Here is a 17,646-nt window from a genome sequence, read left to right on the forward strand (position 1 = left end):
TTTGAAACTGATGGATGACACTGCGTGCTTGTCCTTTCCTCCTATCCGCCACTCCCTAGCACCCTGGCACCTTCCCTAGTGGATGGCAGAGACTCCAGGGAGAGCTGGTCTTCTGAACCCATTTGGCATTTAACAGAGAGCCCCCCTCAAAGCATCACTTTCCCTAAAAACAGAGAGTGTTAACAGGCCTGTTTTCAAAGAGTAGGAAACAAGAAGGGATTGCTGTCAGAAAAACCTCGCCTCTCTCCGACAGACTGTAAACCCCAAGTGTGGCTGGAGTCCTGATTCAGGCCTGTTAACTTTGCTGGGGACACTAGGCTGCCTGACGCAGGCTGGCCAGTCCCTGGAGCAAAGGAGCATACCACTTTTATCCAGGGAGCAGCAACCTTCATCTCCTTTCCCTTTTCACTCTTCACTTGAGACTAGTCACTGAGACTGTGAGAGGAACAAAGAGGAGATTCCCCTTGAAACTGGCTGTCCCCGCAACCCCAGTAGTGTTGTGTGGGCTAGGGAGGGGGAGCCGCCCCTCTTCACATGAGGCCCCACTGGATGGGGCCCCAGAGCTGAGGGTCACTTACAAAGAGATAAAAAAAAAAGTGTTTATAAGTTTGATTTATACCATCTATCTGAAAAGAACTGTTTTTACTCCTGCTTTCTTTTCTGAGGAGGGCCATCTGGTCCTGATTCCTTTTATTATTTCTGTTCCTCTGGTGAAGTGTCATTGCCTGGTCCTTGTGTGTAAAGTGGGGTTTCTCCCTCAGCTCTGTGCTAACGGGTTTCACTGTGTTTATAAAACATCAGCTAACAAGCTTACTTTTTTCCCTCCCTTCCTTCTTCTGAAGTTTATTACCCCATATTTTTTAAAACTTGAACAGAGCCAGTAGAACTCGTGAAGGGAGTTGAGGGAGGAGCAGAAAAGAACGAACCTAGGTGATTTGCAGTGAAAGTGAGACCCTGTGTTTTTGGAACTGAAGAGTGTCTAATAGCTTGTGCAGTCACTGAAGCATGGACCGTTGTGGGGAAAGGGCTGTGTTTGCAGCCTGGTTGTGCAGGCCTTATCGCTTTATTAATGGGCTGTGCTTCTGCCAGAAATTTTGGCTTGAATGGCAAGCTCTGCAAAGGGAAAATGTAACTGTTTGGCAGGTCTTCTAGGAAGAAACTAAGTTAGGCTGATTCCACAGCGCAGTCCGGCCAGTCTGCCTGACCCTTTCTGCACAGCGCTCCTCCACCCAGGCCAGCCAGCTTTTCCCAGGTTACTCACAGATCCCTGGGGAAGCTGTCCCAGAGGGATAGAAACAAGACAACTTTAATCCAAGCCTTGGGGGACAGCCACTCCAGAGGCCCCCGCAAGGGAGGGCAGATCCAGAGTCAACAAAGCATCACTGTGGCACAGACAGCGGCCCTAGGTTTAGGATCAGCAGAGTGCAGGGACAATATCCTCCCTGCAGACCCCTCAGCCAGTTCAGCTGAGGATCCCTGGAGCTGCCCTCTCTCCCGTGACACAGTCATCTTTAAAACTTCCCTGCTGGCCAAGTGCAGTGGCTCACACCTATAATCCTAGCACTCTGGGAAGATGAGGCAGGTGGATTGCCTGAGCTCATGGGGTTTGAGACCAGCCTGAGCAACAGCCAGGCCCTGACTGCACTAAAGATGGAAAAAAACTAACCAGGTGTCATGGTGGGTACCTGTAGTCCCAGCTACTTGGCAAGCTTAGGCACGAGGATGTTGGGCTAAGCCCAAGAGTTTGAGGTTGCTGTGAGCTATGATGACACCACAGCACTTTATCCAGGGTGACAGACTGAGACTCCGTCTCAACAAAAAACAAAAACTTCCCTCCTGCTATAACTCACTTTGCCCCAACGACCTTCAGAAGCAAAGATTAATTGCCTGGAGGTAGCCTCCCAGTGGGTCCTTCTGATTTTTGTTCTCTGCCTCCATCATCTGCTGAGAGCATGTGATTCACCTTGCTGGTTCCCAGGTCCCTATTAGACTCGTTACATCTCAGGAAAAACAGGACTGTGATGCCAAAGGCCTCTTGCTGAACTTGGCACCCCCTCGACCTGCTCACTAATGGTAGAGATTTATAAGTTCAACCTCAAGGGTGCCCTGGGATTGTCAGAGACAGCTTCAACCCAAAACTGGTGTCCAGGTACTCACAGAACAGGAAATAGTTTTATAGGCCTTGGGACAGGAATTACTGAGTTATTTCCTGTCCAATTTGAAAGCTCTCTACATGTAGGGAATTATCATAGTAGCTTAATGGGCCAGGAAAAGCCTTCTGAGGTTCTAAGATCTGAGGCAGGTCATGAGAATTTATCACTATTATTATTTTTATTATTTTTAATTGCCAGAAACTCTAATAGGTCATGCTCTAACTATTTTTAAACGGTGTCCAGAGACTTCAGAAGAAGAGATTCTTTCCCTTCATTTGGCTTTATTGGTTTTCCACATTGCCCCGTTTCTTTTCTTATTTTGTTACAGTTTCTATTTTTAAACCACTTTATGCGTTGATGTAAGTATATATGCTTACATGTATTTTTGAACCAGTAAGATTCAAGAGGAAATAGCAAAAAGCCTAAACCAAGTAAAAATAATTCAAATTTAAATTCCTTTACTCAGCTGCTGTGTGATCTTGGGCAAGTTGTTTAGCCTGTCTGTGCTTTAGTTTCCTTATCTATAAAATGAGGATAATAATAGTAGCTACCTTATATTTACTTGTTAAGATTAAGTGAGGTCTTGTATATGAAAGAGGGACTAAATGATTGCTGATACTGTAATTACTACTACATTCTTAGCAAATGGTCACTTCGCCCCCTGATCTTTTTACTTGCCATTTAGGTCAAGTTGAACTCCTTTAAAAATCTAAATAGTGAAAGAGTTTTCTTAATAAGCTGGTTCTCAAAATAAGTGTTCCTAAAATGTTACCACTTGTAGTCTACACTTTGCATCTATGACTCTTTTACACTAGGACTGGGTTTCCCTTTCTTGTATGTAAAAGTCAAATAAAATGGTTTATAAAATATAATTAATAAATAAATTTAAAAGATGTCAGATTTATAAATGAGCTGCGGCCAGTTTGCCTAACCCATGCTATTGAATGTCCTGATATGATGGGAAAAAATCTTCTTTGCAATAATTCACCAAGTCCTCAGTGTCATTTGGTCTCATAGCAACCTAAGAGGTAGGTGTTTTTGCCATTTCTGCTTTATAGATGGCAAGCTCAGAGCACATATGTAATTTGACCATGGTCATAGAACCAGTACATTGTGTCCCCTGACCCTTGAACCTAGGTTCTCAGAGGCCAGATGCTACGTTCTTTCCTCTGCAGCACAGGCCTTCCCCACAAGCTCCTCTAAGGAAGAACATAAGCCTTGCAGTGTTACAATACTCCTTCTCCAACAGCTACGTTTTGGGGCCCCACCAGTACACCACTGTCCCCTTGTAATCACAAAATGGATAGAATCTCTACCTCCCTGAAGAGAACAACAGACCTAATAACTTTTTAGCTTTTTGTAGAGGACACGGACCCACCTTCTTTGCCAATTTTGTTTTCTCTCTGCTGCCTTTTACATTTACCATATGAATTGGAGTTACTTAAGTTAATTCTCAATACTCTCCTACTTTTTTTTTTTTTATTAAATCATAGCCGTGTACATTAATGCAATGGGGTACAATGTGCTGGTTTTATATATAATTTGAAATGCATTCATCAAACTGGTTAGCATAGCCTTCACGGCATTTTCTTAGTTATTGTGTTAAGACATTTATATTCTACACCTAGGAAATTTCATGTGTCTATGCAGTGCTTTCAGGACACTTAGAGGTAGGTAGGTGTCTGTTAATTTTGTGTAGCCCCATAATTAAAGCTTTGGTTTGAGAAAATCAGCTGTGACTAGCAATGTCATTGGCTTAGAATCAGATTGACCTGTCTTCACATTCCTCTCTGATGTGGAATAACTGGAACCCTTGTTCACTGCCGGCGGGAATATAAAATTGTAGAGTTATGGAAAATTGTATGGCAGTTCCTCAAAAAAATAAAAATGGAATTTCCATATGATCCAGCAATTCTGTTTCTGGTCATCTCCTCAAATTATTTGAAAGTAATGTCTTGAAGAGATAGTTGCACACCCGTGTTCATAGCAGCATTATTCACAATAGCCCCAAAGTGAGGGCAACACAAGTGTCCATCAGAGGATGAATGGAGAAACAAAATGCGGTATATATACAATGGAATATTATTCAGCCCTATAAGGAAGGAAATTCTGGCACATGCTCCTTTAAGGAAAAATATGCCCCTTGCAGGGGTATATTGAGGATATTATGCTAAGTGAAATGAGGCATTGCAAAAAAATGAATACTGTATGATTGCACTTGTGAGGTGCCCAGAGTAGCCAAATTCCTAGAGACAGAAAGCAGAACGGCGTTTGCCAGGGGGCTAGAGGGAAAGAGAAATACAGAATTGTTTAATGGGCACAGAGTTTCAGTTCTGCAAGGTAAAAAGAGTTCTAGAGATGAACAGAGGTGATGGTTGCACAACAATATCAGTATCCTTAATAAATCTGAAGTGCACATTTAATAATGGTTAAGGTGGTAAATTTTGTGTATATTTTACCACAAAAATAATTGAGAAAAACAATTCCTCTTTGGCAGTGTTCAGCTGCATAATCTGGTATAACTTATTCAGTTTCTCTGAACCTGTTTCCTCATCTGCACCTCAGTGGGTGATTAAGAAAACTGGATCTGACAGTGTACGTAAAGCACTTAGTACGGGGCCAGCACAGAGCAGGTAACCCACAATGCTGTTCTCCATACGTTCTTTCTGGGCTGGTCTCTGGAGATCACTTTGACCTTGGGTCCTAGGAGCCCTGCGGGATCTGTGTGGCTGTGAGCCACAGCTGCACGGCTTACCCACAACAACCTCAGTGCAGAGTCAGCGCTTGTAATTTTGAATAGTCATTGAAATGTTTGCCCTCAGGAAAGTGAAGTTTGGAAGTTCATATCAATCACAAGAATTGAAGGAAGATGATGAAATCTAATGGAGTCTAATTGCAAAATAAATTCTCACTTAAGTTAGGGAATTGCTTTATTTCAGTCTCAAGCTCACGTAAAATAAACCTGCGTTAGGAATTGATAATAAATGTCGTTCTCTAAAGATTGACTCAGCACCTGCAGTATGCCGGGCATTCTTTTAGGAGGTAGACACAACATAAGTGGACAAAACAAAGTCTTGTCCTCTATTACAGTAGGCACTGGTGCTTGGGATACATTTCCTTTTTTATTTTAATTTTAGATTAATATAAGAGTACAAACGATTGGGTTCCAATGTTTGCATTTCTTAGGTAAGGTCCCTGTTACAGTTGTGTCCTGTGCCCAGGAGGTGTGCTGTACACCCTTACATTGTGCTCATTCAGTGGCAGCACACCAATGCCCTCCCTCCTCCCTCCCCTCCAACTTGAATCAAATTGAGTTTTTCTCTTGTGTGGGCACATACTAGATCATCCACCGGCTTCATATTAGTATGGAGTACATTGTACACTTGCTTTTCCATTCTTGTGATACTTTACTAAGAAGAATGGGTTTCAATTCCATCCAGGTTAATGTAAAAGATGTAAAGTCTCCATCTTTTTATGGCTGAATAGTATTCCATGGTACACATACCACAGCTTATTAATCCATTCATGGATTGATGGGTTGTTTCCGCATATTGGCAATTGTATATTGAGCTGCAATAAATAATCTAGTGCAAATGTCCTTGTGATAAATTGATTTTTTTTTCTTCTGGGTACATGCCTAGTAGTGGGATTATGGGATCCAATGGAAGGTCTATTTTGAGTTCTTTGAGGATTCTCCATACTTTTTACCAAAGAGGCTGTATTAGTTTGCAGTCCCACCAATACTGTAAAAGTGTTCCCTTCTTTCCACATCCATGCCAGCACCTGCAGCTTTGGGACTTTGTGATGGGGGCTATTCTCACTGGGGTTAGATGATATCTCCCGGTGGTTTTGATTTGTATTCCCTGATGGTTGGGGACGATGTGTATTTTTTTATATGTTTGTTAGCCATTCATCTGTCTTCTTCAGAGAAGGTTCAATGATAGCGGTTCTCAACCTGTGGATTGTGACCCACAGGAACCATATTAAAGGGCTGTAGCAATTAACTAAGAAAATGACATGAAGGTTATGTTAACCAGTTTGATGGAAGTGTTTCAGATTGTGTGTGAAAACCCCACACTGTACCCTAGAAGTGCATTAATGTACATAGTTACCTTTCAATTTAAAAAAAAAAAAGGGGGCTACTGCATTAGGAAGGTTGAGAACCACTGTTCTATGATGTCTCTTGCTGAATGACAGATGGGTTTGTTTGCTATTTTTATTGAGTAATTTGAGTTCTCTGTAGATTCTAGTTATCAAGGTTTTGTCAGATTTGCGACATGGAAATATGTTTTCCCATTCTGAAGGTTGTCTATTTGCTTTAATTGCTGTATCCTTACAAAACTTGACTCAAGATGAATACAACATTTAAATCTAAGACATGAAATGATAAAAATCCTAGAAGAAAGCATGGGAAAACTCTTGATGACGTTGGCCTTGGGAATGATTTATGGAAGAAGACTGAATTGGGAATCACAACAGCAAAAGGAAACAAACGGGGATAGATTTCTTACTCTGTCCATACCACAACCAAGAGGGAGGAATTTGTAGCCATACTTTATGGGCAGGGGAACTGAGACTTAGGGAGGTAAACCATCGCTGGGTGGAGTTGGGAACCCAGGCCTGCCCTTACTGAAATACTGCTCTTCATCTTACCAAGGGTCCTCTGTGTCCTTCTGCCAGAATGTGTAACGCCCTCTTCTACCAAATTCAGTAGTTTGCTTAAAGATGACTCAACCTTTGCTGATCAGGTGCTCACCCATGTTCTCCTTCTTCCATGGCACAGTGGACTGCATGGACCCCACATGTTCTGGCCGCGGTGTCTGTGTGAGAGGCGAGTGCCACTGCTCCGTGGGATGGGGAGGCACCAACTGCGAGACCCCCAGGGCCACATGCTTAGACCAATGTTCAGGCCATGGAACCTTCCTCCCAGACACTGGGCTTTGCAGCTGTGACCCAAGCTGGACTGGACATGACTGTTCTATCGGTAAATGTGGGGAGAGGCAGGATGGATGGAGGGAGCTGGGAGGGAAGGGGGGGAGGGACGTGCATGGGTGGGGGAGGGCGTTTCCACTGTAACATGTTAGCCATTCGGCCCTCATCAGGGACCTGTCCCCCATGCTCAGCACACAGCAGTGCATTCCCCATGAATGCTTTTCTTCTTTCCTTGAACTCTGGCCTACAACACCTGTACTCTTAGGTGCAGAGAGGATTTAAAACTTACATCTTCACATCATTCCCTCCTTCGTGGCAGTCCTCAGATCCAAAACAGTGGCCTTGGACGGTGTTACTTATAATTATAGATGTGTTTCACTGAAATCTCTTCTCTCATGTTAATATGGTTGTTACCGGAGGCCAGGCCATGGGGAACATGTTCCTAGGTGAGCTCTGTGGGGGTGAGGCCTTGCAGGGTGCAGGCCGCAGCTATCTAACCCTCCCATCTCACCCGTTCCTCAGAATGAAGTCTCAGTTCAAGGTTCTCTGAGATCTGGCCCCTACCTGGCTTTCTGGCCAAAAGCTCTGCTAGACAGTAAGCTCTATGAGGGTGGCTAATGTCTTACCCGTCTCTGCAGCTCCAGGACTCAGCATGGGCCTGACTCACAGCAGCAGCACCATAAACGGTGATGAATGAATGAAGGAACACAGGATTGAAGTTGTTCTTAACTGTTGTGTTTGGTTCGCCTCGGGGTTTATACTTAGGTTGGCACCTTTCTTTTTGTAAACGGTTTGTGATTTATGGTCCCTCTCAAAGTGAGGATTAAGTTGGAACATAAGTGACAACCCAGCACAGTAGGTATGTTCACCGCTAATATTTCATTTAATACACACAAAAACCCTTTGAGAAAGGTTCTCTTCCTCTCTTTAGCCAACTTACATGATCCGTTAGTCAGCAAATCCTTATTGAGTACCTGTGGCATAGTAGGCGCTCTTCCAATGAAGGGGACAAAGAGACAGGAAGTCCCTCCCTACAGAGCTTGCATCCTGGGAGCAGGGAGGGGAGGCAACAGGCAAACAAATTAAGGTAAGTCAACCCAGCTAAGGCTCAGGAGAAACTTTAATCCTGCCCTGGCACAGACAGCTAAAAAGTGATAGCATCTTCAACTATATATATATTTTTTTCTCTAATCATTTTGCTCACCACTCCACATTATTTAAACAAAGCGAAGCTCAGATTATCTCATTATGTGGTACGTTAACAGTTCTGGGTGTGATCAGGAAAGATGGTTGGGACCTTTGGCAAAATGAGATTCAAGCAGTATTCATGCCTTTAGAATACTTGGAATTACCTTTCCCTGTTGAATAGAGAATTGATGTTCAGTACGCAGTCTAAATTGGACTTTTATCCTTGTTTGCAAAGCTCATGTAAAGACATGATTGTGAGCACAGATGTGCAGGGTCTCAGGAATAATTCTTTTTATATAGCTCTGTTTATAGCGGTATAATAAATGGGCCTCTTAAAGCTAGGCTGCCTTGCATTGTTCATTATGTGGCTGCAAAGCTAATTTATGAGAGGTGTATAACTGCGTCTTGCTCTGTTAATCCCTGATGAAGCTCCACAGCCTCTGAGGAGGCAGGGATAACTTTGGGTGAGATTACTAAGTATTCTCCAGTTGGCCCTGTAAAAGGAGACGACAGAACCATCAGAAAGGACTTTGAGGAGAATTGTGAGATCTCACCTGCCCCAGGCCTGGGCACGCCACTCCCTGTGACTGGTATGAAACATGTATGTGGAAGGCCTCATGTACGGAGGCAAAGATCCACGCGGTGAGTCAAGAGCCCTGAGCCCTGCTACTTGCTTATTATAATTTGGGGCAAGTTGCATCACTTTTTGAAGCTGTAAAATGAAGATAATGGCAGTACTTACTTTCTGGAGTTACTGTGAGAGTTATTTAAGTAAGACAAAAGAGCGTTTATCATGCTACTTGACCATGACGCGGGCTCGATGCGTGTTACTGTTGTTATGATTAAGACTGGAGCACCCATTGGTGAGAGCACTGGATATTAACAAAGATACTAAGAGGCGAGGTGAAATGTGCCCTTTCAGAAATCAGATTACAGTTTTTCACTCTCTAGCCTGTAACTGACTAAAATGGCATCATGATTGCCACAAGGCCAGGAGTTTAAAAGATAGCTTCAAAGTTACCGTCTCCGTTGGCCACAGTAGTAACAGTCTGTGTTTCTTGAGTGCCTTGTAGCATACAAAGATGTCACACACACACATACACACCCTGCATAGCTGCACCTGTGGGCCAGGGCAGGGATGGGGTTTCCCCCTTGAGAGCGGCTGGGGGTTGCAGTGCTTTAAGTGAGGCCTGCTGGTGATGGGGGAATCTGCCTACACCCGGCTCTGTCTGCTGCCTGGACAGGCCACTGTTTCTCCTCTGCTGTCTCTTCCACTCTGGAAGCCCATTTGAAAGAGAATGAAAGAAAGTCCCTCTCTTAATTCCCTGCTGTGTAGACTTTGCCTGCTTGGCTTCAGTCCTAGCTCTGTCACATGCTGACCTTGGCAAGAAACTTCACTTTTCTGGACTTCAGTTTCCTCACCTGAAAAGGGAGGTGATCATAGTACCTACCTCGGTGGGTAGTGTGCTCATTACGTCCTATCATTCTGTATGCATATAGAACAGTGCCTGTCATAGCTTAACCACTTCATGTCTTTCTCCCACCCCCTGCCAAGGGCATTTTCGCTGAGTGGAAGCTGTTTAAAAACTATTGAGTTTTTGCAGTGAAGCTAAGCCAGACATGCCTCCTTTGGTGGATCCACAAGAGCCAAGAGGCTGTCTTTATGCCTTGGAATTGGCTACAGGGCAGTGGAGCAGACATTGGGCTTTTGAGGGGGGACACTTGCTCCCTACAGGTCCAATGGCTTTGGCAAGTGGCTTAACCTCTCCAACTCCTAGGTTCCGCTTAGGGAAAATTACCTTATGGAATCATTATGAGGATTAGGTGAGAAAATATAGGCAAAATGGTGCTCAAAGTGTCTGGCACAACTCACGCCCCGGACAAGCAATGGCTCTAATCACGTTATTTATGCTTCTTGCTTCCTGGCATGGCAGGGCTGGCACAGATACTGCCCAGACCTCCCGTCAGGGGCTGCAGGCCAGCAAACACAGCGTAAATGATCCTTGCTCCATCAGTGTTGATTGTGGGCTCTTGGATTGGCAGAGACGGGTCCCCGCTCCCCGCTGCGTCCTAGGAAGGAGGACTGTCAATTCCCTGAGATGAGTGTCTGGCTGCTTGGCACCAAAACAGGATTTAATGAAAGCGGCTTAAATCAACATGCCCTACACCAACAACCAGCCCTGTAATGAAATGTGAGTTGACAAGTTCCCCAGCACTTTGGTTAGGTTTGTGGAAACAGTGAAGTCAGATTTTATACAAGTGTTTACTCAGTTCCCTGGCTTCCCAGCAACTTGGCTTCCAGTCTCGTCTCAGAGATTCCTCCTTAAATCCAGGCTTGTGCATGCGGTCCTCCTTCCTGATAAACCACACAGGATCACTGTTGGAACAGAAGAGAGCACAGGTCATGTGCCTCACCCCCAGGCCCCCAAACATTTCGGGCCTCTCAACGCAGGGCCCAGCGACTTCACTTCCCGGATCATTTGGCATGGTGGTAATGACAGCGATGGTGTCAGTGATGGGGGGAGGGGATGGCTGCTGCTGTTGTTTTACAGATAGAAGAGAGATGGAGAGGGGAAAATGACCAGCCCAAACTGATTCAGCTTGCCGGTGGCAGAGTTTAAATTAAATCCAGGCCTCCTGTGCTCAAGGCCTCAGCTCTTGTCTCAAGCCCCGTTTCCATCCAAAGAGGCATCCTTGTCAACAGTCCTGTCTTCGTGTTAAAGAGCCACTCATGTCTTAGTGTTTACCATGTCCTAAGCACTAATCTTAAGTGCTTCACAGCTAATACCCTACAAACCCTTAACTGAAAAGGGAGGGTTAAAAAAGGAGTACTGCTATGACCATTTTCCAGATGAGGAAACTGAAGCTCAGAAAGATCAAATTACATGCCAGCATCTTCCTTCTCCTGCCCCAGCCCTGTTAGTAAGTGGCAGAATCCAGACTCAAGCCACATCTGGCTCCAAGTCTCTCCTAAGCTCTATGGTATACTAAGCAATGTATTGTGGTCACTTCTTTCCCTAACCGAGCTGACTCCATGAGGTCAGCACTATCAGTATCCCTAGCATAGGGCCAGACGTGCCTTAGGTTCTCAGGGATTAGTGCTTGGGTGACTTAGCCAATAAATGGTCAACATGCAAAAAGAGAGAGAAGTGAGAGCCCACTGGGAACACAGGGGAGGGAGGGCTGCAGCAGAAAGCTCCAGGCAAGAGGGTCCCAGCACACTACCAGACAGACAGCCAATCTCTTCTCTCAGGACTTCCCCCCCCCAACAGGCCCCTTCCCTCCCCGCCCCCCCATCTCTAGGCTTCTTCTCTGTCACTTTCCAGAGGTAGCTCATGTTAGTTTCACGTGCATTATCAGCCAGGCAGACCCCTCCTGGACAAGACCCCCCTCAGTTCAGCCACTTGAAGCCCTCTCCAGGGAGCGGCCCTCCTGGGCTCCACGGCCCACCAGCATTTGCACCAGGTGGGTACACTCAGCAGTGCTGCTGAGAAGAACAACTCCCCCCCGGCCCCCCACACCGTCCTCCCTCCCTTTGGTTGGCTTTTCATCCTCTTGGCTCAGAGCTGTCTCAGACAAGGGAAAGCATTTAACCTCTTTGAGATGGTTCTTAGAATTAGGAAAGTCTACCTTCCTTCAGAGCCCAATGACTTCTGAAAATTTCAGGTTGTGTGAAATTTTCCAGGGTACCCTTTCAAAGGCCACCCATTAGACACATCATTTGCCCCTCCATGGTTCTCCTTGAGATCTCCCCCCACTCTACCCTGTGGTCTCTGTCCTCAGCTCTGTAAATTCCTTCCTCATTTCCATTGCTCTGTAAGTTCACTCCAGCCTTGCCTAGTGTAAATGACTTTTATTTGAGAGATCCCTCTCACTATATTTTATTCCTCAGGGCTGCAGGCTTACAGAAGCAGGACATGACAGAGATTCTGCCTATAAAATGCTCATGCTGCTGGTTTATGATTCTTATCATTTCATTGCAATTGAGTTTCACAGAATAACAGGTGGAGATGTTTTAGAGATTCAGTAGCATGGGTTTGGCAGTAGCATGTGAAGTCAGTAAGAATTTCTTGGGATTTGAAGTAGATTTTCAAGACTCCACTTATGAACAGACTATGGCTAATAAACCTGCCTTGCAGGGTTATTTTCCAAACTAGCTTTACTATATTGCACAAAATGCCTAGCATGGAGGCTGACGTTAAGTAAGCACTCAATAAATGAAGTATCAGTGTATATTTTTAGAATGTATGATTAGATCTCATTTGGCCAAACAGTTCTTTGACACTAACAAATTTAAGTCTGAGGACGTCTATATGGTGAAGCTGCGGTGCCCAAAGACCTGAAGCGAGTCTCTGCAGCCTCACACAGCTTGCTTTCTCTCTCAGAGGCTCTCTACCATCCTCGTCTCTCTGCCCCAGACCTGGTCACTGATTCTACATGAATGTGCTGACGCATTCATACCCAAATAGCTAGGTTAGCGGCCCATCGCACAAGGGTGTTAGCATCAGCCTCCCCTCAGGACTGAGCTTCCGATGTCCATTCCAGAGAGGAGCTCAGCCCCTATGCAGAGAGCACTCACAGCAGCCCCAGACCTGCACCCATGCCAACAGCCACACACATTTCTTTCATTCATTCACCAAGCCTTTCTGGCCTCTCCTGTGTACCGGGCACGGTTCTAGGCCCCAAGGATCAGACATCCCCTCGGCCTGTTCAGAAGTGAGATATTCAATTATGCAGCATGACCAGGGCTCTGACTGATGTATACACAGTACAGGAGCACCAGGGTAGGTGCAGTGCTCTTGGCCAGCAGAGAAATGGGAAAGGAACCAGGGACTATCCTCACCAAGGAAACTTGTGAGCCAGACTGTGAACTGGGGACTGAGGGGCGCCCCCTGGTGGCCAAGGAGGAGAGGGCCGTGCAGGCGGAGGAACAGCGTGTGTGCCAGCAGAGCCTGTGGTTGAGGTGTTGGAAACTCCCACCTGGGCCTGACTGGGAGCCCCAGGGGTGGGTGCTAGGATGTAAGACCAGAAAGTAGGCAGGGTCTGGGTCCTGGCGCCCACTGAATGCCTTACCAAAAATCTTGGTTTAAAATTGTTTTCAGTGAACATTGAAGATTTCCCTTTCAGATTCCCCATCGGGTCTCGCTCTTTAAGTCTCTCAACTCAACCTGGCCTACGTTCTACCTTAATTTAGGGGGACCCTCTAGAGTTCAAACTCTGATCCCCTGAGCTTCCATTTTCTCTCTGTTACTCTCCTTTCCTGCCAAAAAGAAAATCGCAAAGCATAAATAATAACAATAACAACTGTTGGATGGGTATGAGGGTGGAAAGCTGTTATCAAATTAAGTCACAATTGACAGTAGAATATACGCAATGCTTTTTAAAAAGCCAAAAGTAGCAACAGGGTTAAAAAAAAAATTAAAGCTTCCTAAACATAGCAGTTGCATTAGTGCTAAATTCAATTTTATTTACAAGGCAAAATATAATTACATTTAAATTTGAGGGAACAGAATTTAATTCTTATTAATGACAGAAAGACTGAGTGAGATGCCTTAATGCCAGAGAAATTGTCTTATGTTCATGGATGGGAGAGAAAATTAGATTCAGCATGGAGCATTCTCCCCTGTTACAAGTCTCATTTGTGTAGCCGGAATTGTTCCCTCTCTGAGAAGCATTAGCTTCTCAGCCCAGAACACACAGCCCCAACATCCAATTAAACATCAAAAGGAAACGATCAGGCTGGGGTATTTCTGTATAGGTAAGTTACAGGGGGGGAGGAAACTCAAGGTTAGAATTTCACCCAAGGAATAATATCCACTGAGACTTGACATTTCCTGTACCCCTTCCCAACAGCAAGTGACCGCCTAAAATCAAACTTCAGAATAATAAATATCTGAGTGATTGAAGCTGGCACAGAGGGTTGAAGGGAGACAGAGAAGAGCCCCCCAGTCATCTGGGAGGTAGTGTGGAGGTTTAGACACAATGAAATGGTCAGTTCCTAACATTTAATCAAAGACTAGAAAATTGGGCCCAGACAGGCTGCTGCTAAATATTGCCAGAGTTAAAGGTTGATAAACCAGGAGCTGGCAGATTTGTAATTTAGTAGAATTTCCCCTGACAGCCCTGGAACATTTTCGATCAGAATTGGAACTCTTCATTATGCAAATGTAAGTCCTCCTGAAATTGGGCTTCAGAATCAGGTTTCTATTTGGATACCCAAGCTGATATCTTGCACAAATCTCCAGTTGTTCTCCTGAATCCAACTACTGCTATGACAACTTGTAATTTAAAAAAAAAAAACAAAACTAGCCTTTGAATGGAAATTTTATATTTTACAGAGGTCCTGCCTTGTATGTGCTTCATGATTTATTCAAACAACAAATACGTAACTGTCTGACATGGTAGAAGGTATTATTCTCAGGAGACCAGGGTAAAGAGAATGTGGGTGACCTGCCCAAAGATAGCCTTGGAAAACAAGGATTCAAATCCAGGCTCCTCTGGCTTCAGAGCCCGTGTTTATCCCCTGTTCAACTTTGCCATTGGCTGTTGCCAAATTTGTGCTGAAATTGCCCATGAGCAGGTGTCAGGTTTATAAGGCACCACTTCATTTAGTAACACTGCCAGGAACCGTATAAATTGCATCATGAACTTGGTGTATTGGGCATTAGTACAAGGGCTTAAGAAAAGGAGGACTCATTTTCATCTCCTGATCAGGGTGAGACTTGCGGTGGGTGATGGAGGTTGGATATGAGCAAGCAGAGCTTGGAGGAGGAGGCAAGCACATTGGACAAGTCAATGATTTGCAACAGGCACAAAGATGCGAGACGGGCATTTCCTAGGAAAGACTAGTAGTTTAGAGTGACTTAGTTTAGGATATTTATGGCAGTAGTGAGAGGGACAAGGGGTGAAGGGAGCCAGCAAGTTCAGGTCATGAATGGCCTTGAAAGTGTTTAGGTTTTATCTGTCACTGGGGGCCAATGAAAAATTTTAAGCAGAGGTGTGACACAGTCACATCTGGGTTTAGAAAGCTACTCTAGTATCAGGATGCATTTGCAAGAGCCTGGGGGACATCCAGGTGGAAGTGTCCAGGAAGGAGTTAGATAAGTTAGCTTATCACTAATGGAGGAATAGGCCTCTTGCAAAAGGTTGTTAGGATCAGAAGTCTTTGGGAAGATAATTTAACATCGGTCACCTTTTCACTCGCCCACATGGGCCTTTTCAGTGGGGTTCTGGTTGTGTTCCAACCTGGCCAAAAATGCATATCCTGGTCATATTCTTTTGCTCCCCAGTCCTTTACTGGCTTGTTCACTTCAGCAAAGTCAGCCCCTGTCTGGAGGCCTCTCCAAGCTAGGTTTGAACTCCTCTAATCAGGAAACCAGATACTCTCCAATTAAGATGAATAGCCCTGGCTCACTGCGTTCTGTGATAGGTGCTTCATAAAGGCTTGAAATTCCAGGCCTGGGGAAGTAGGTGTGGAGCCCTGCTCTGCCCAGCATACTGGAATCCGCTTTTCTGCTTGGTTTGAAAGCTCTCCGGGCTCCCCGAATGAGGTGAAAGGCCATGTGGTTTCCAAGGCTCATTAGCTTTCTGCCATCCTGATCTGTGGAACAGAGCCATGGCTCGAAGCAGCTGGGACTCTCAGTGAGAGGGAGGGAAGTTGAAAAGCACAGGAGAGCAGCCTGGGCTTGGCCTCTATGTCTGAAGAAGACTAATTACCGTAAGGAAGTCAGAGGCCCCTTTCCTGTACCTTCTTCCCCTTCTGGCTTCTTAAAACCTGCACTGAGGTTGAAAACCCTCGGCCCAACTTAGGGAGGAAGTAAGACAGTAGATGACACACTTTTTTGTGTGTGTCTATTCCATTTATTCACCAATATGTTCAATATACATTTTATACCAAGAAATATAAGGAAAGATAGAATTCTTGTCCTTAGCATATTTTCATTCCCTGGGCAAAATATCATTAGAAGACACACTTGAACAATGCTAATTTGTTCAAAATATAGAAAGAACTGGCCTGCGGGAGAGAAAGTTAACTTGTATTTAGCCTACTGCGTGCTGGCCACGGTGGCTACCTACTGTGTGCTGGCCATGGTGGCTGCTTTGTGCTCATTTACATGGCTGGGTAGATTTGAGCTCCTTGTGGAGAGGAGTAATTTCATATCATCGCTGTATCCCCAGCCCCTAGGAATATCTGGCATGTAGTAGTGCTCAGTATGTTTTAAATCACTTTTAAAATTCTGGAATGTAGAGATCATTATCACCATTTTGAGTGACAAAGATATGGCTTAAAGGTATCTAATACTTGTTTCACATAGCTAGGAGGGAGCAGAGCAGGCTCTTGAACCTGGCCTCCCTGATGCTGAGCCTCTGTGTGAAATCAGAGAACCTTGAATAGTTCTGTGGAGCACCCTGCCCTGTGCCGCTAGAACCCAGAGGTACATGTGCGTTTGGAAGACAGGCTTCCTGTGTGAGACTCACGGGAACGCAGAGATGACTCTACAGTGCCAGCCTCAAGAAGGCTAGATGTGCATACGGGGGCTGTGGGAAGGCAGAAGGTGAACCCTCCCGCCGGGACACCAGGAGGAGATGCAAGGGGGAGGTGGCATTGGAGCTGGATCTCAAAGCCTGTGTGAACTTGAACACTCCAAGATGGGGTAAAGGAGCTCGGCGTATGGAAACTGCACGTGCAGACACAGAGGAGGGACCAGCAAGTGTGACCGGAGCCCTCGTGTAGCCATTGGTCTGACTGACCCCTCTCATGACTGTCCTCTGGGGCAGCCAGCTAGGTGTCACTCCAGTCCTGCCCCGCATGCCACTGCATAGCACAGGACTGGCACTTCCGCCCTCTCCACCCTGTCTTTCCTTGTAGAGAATCCAAAGTACCTGTCATGCTCCTCTGGCTTTCCCCCTTTTGTCTCCCGTGCCCTAATCTGCTGGAAGGAGATCTCCTGCCCCCACCCCCACCCCCACCCCCGGCATTGGTGCTCTCCTGGCTTGCCTTTCTCCTTTCTCCATGTCCTGCTCTTCCCCTGGTCCTTCACCTCCCCTACTCCCCCATCATTCATAGATCCCTTGCCTCTGTGGCTTTCTCCTACACCTACCTGGCAAAACACAGGATCAGTCCAAGCTTTCATTGTTTCTGGTCCTAGTGCTGGTCCAAGGTACCACTCTGCCAAATCACATCATGCTCACCATCTTGAGCCTGTGTTGGGCCCTCCCACTGCCTCATTTATTCCTGTGTGCTCTCACTGTCATTCCCCACAGGGGCTTGTTCAGATGTCCACATCTCTCCTCCAGCAGAGGTCCCTGCCTCCTTCCTCACTGAGGACACGGAGCCCATGGTTAAGACCTCCCCATTATCCCGGGGTCCACA

The 17,646-nt window shown here is 45.6% G+C and overlaps 1 protein-coding gene across 1 annotated transcript in view; it reads left to right on the forward strand.

Annotated features, from left to right (window-relative positions):
- TENM4 (teneurin transmembrane protein 4) overlaps positions 1-17,646 on the forward strand; it is a 398,484-nt gene that overhangs the window by 255,406 nt on the left and 125,432 nt on the right. The window contains exon 11 of the mRNA XM_023510159.1: positions 6,937-7,137. Coding sequence (XP_023365927.1) covers positions 6,937-7,137 — 201 coding nt within the window. The remainder of the gene's footprint in view (positions 1-6,936; positions 7,138-17,646) is intronic.

Source organism: Otolemur garnettii, unplaced genomic scaffold (genome assembly GCF_000181295.1).
Source record: "Otolemur garnettii isolate 467f Iridium unplaced genomic scaffold, OtoGar3 scaffold00001, whole genome shotgun sequence".
NCBI classification, from domain to species: Eukaryota; Metazoa; Chordata; class Mammalia; order Primates; family Galagidae; genus Otolemur; species Otolemur garnettii.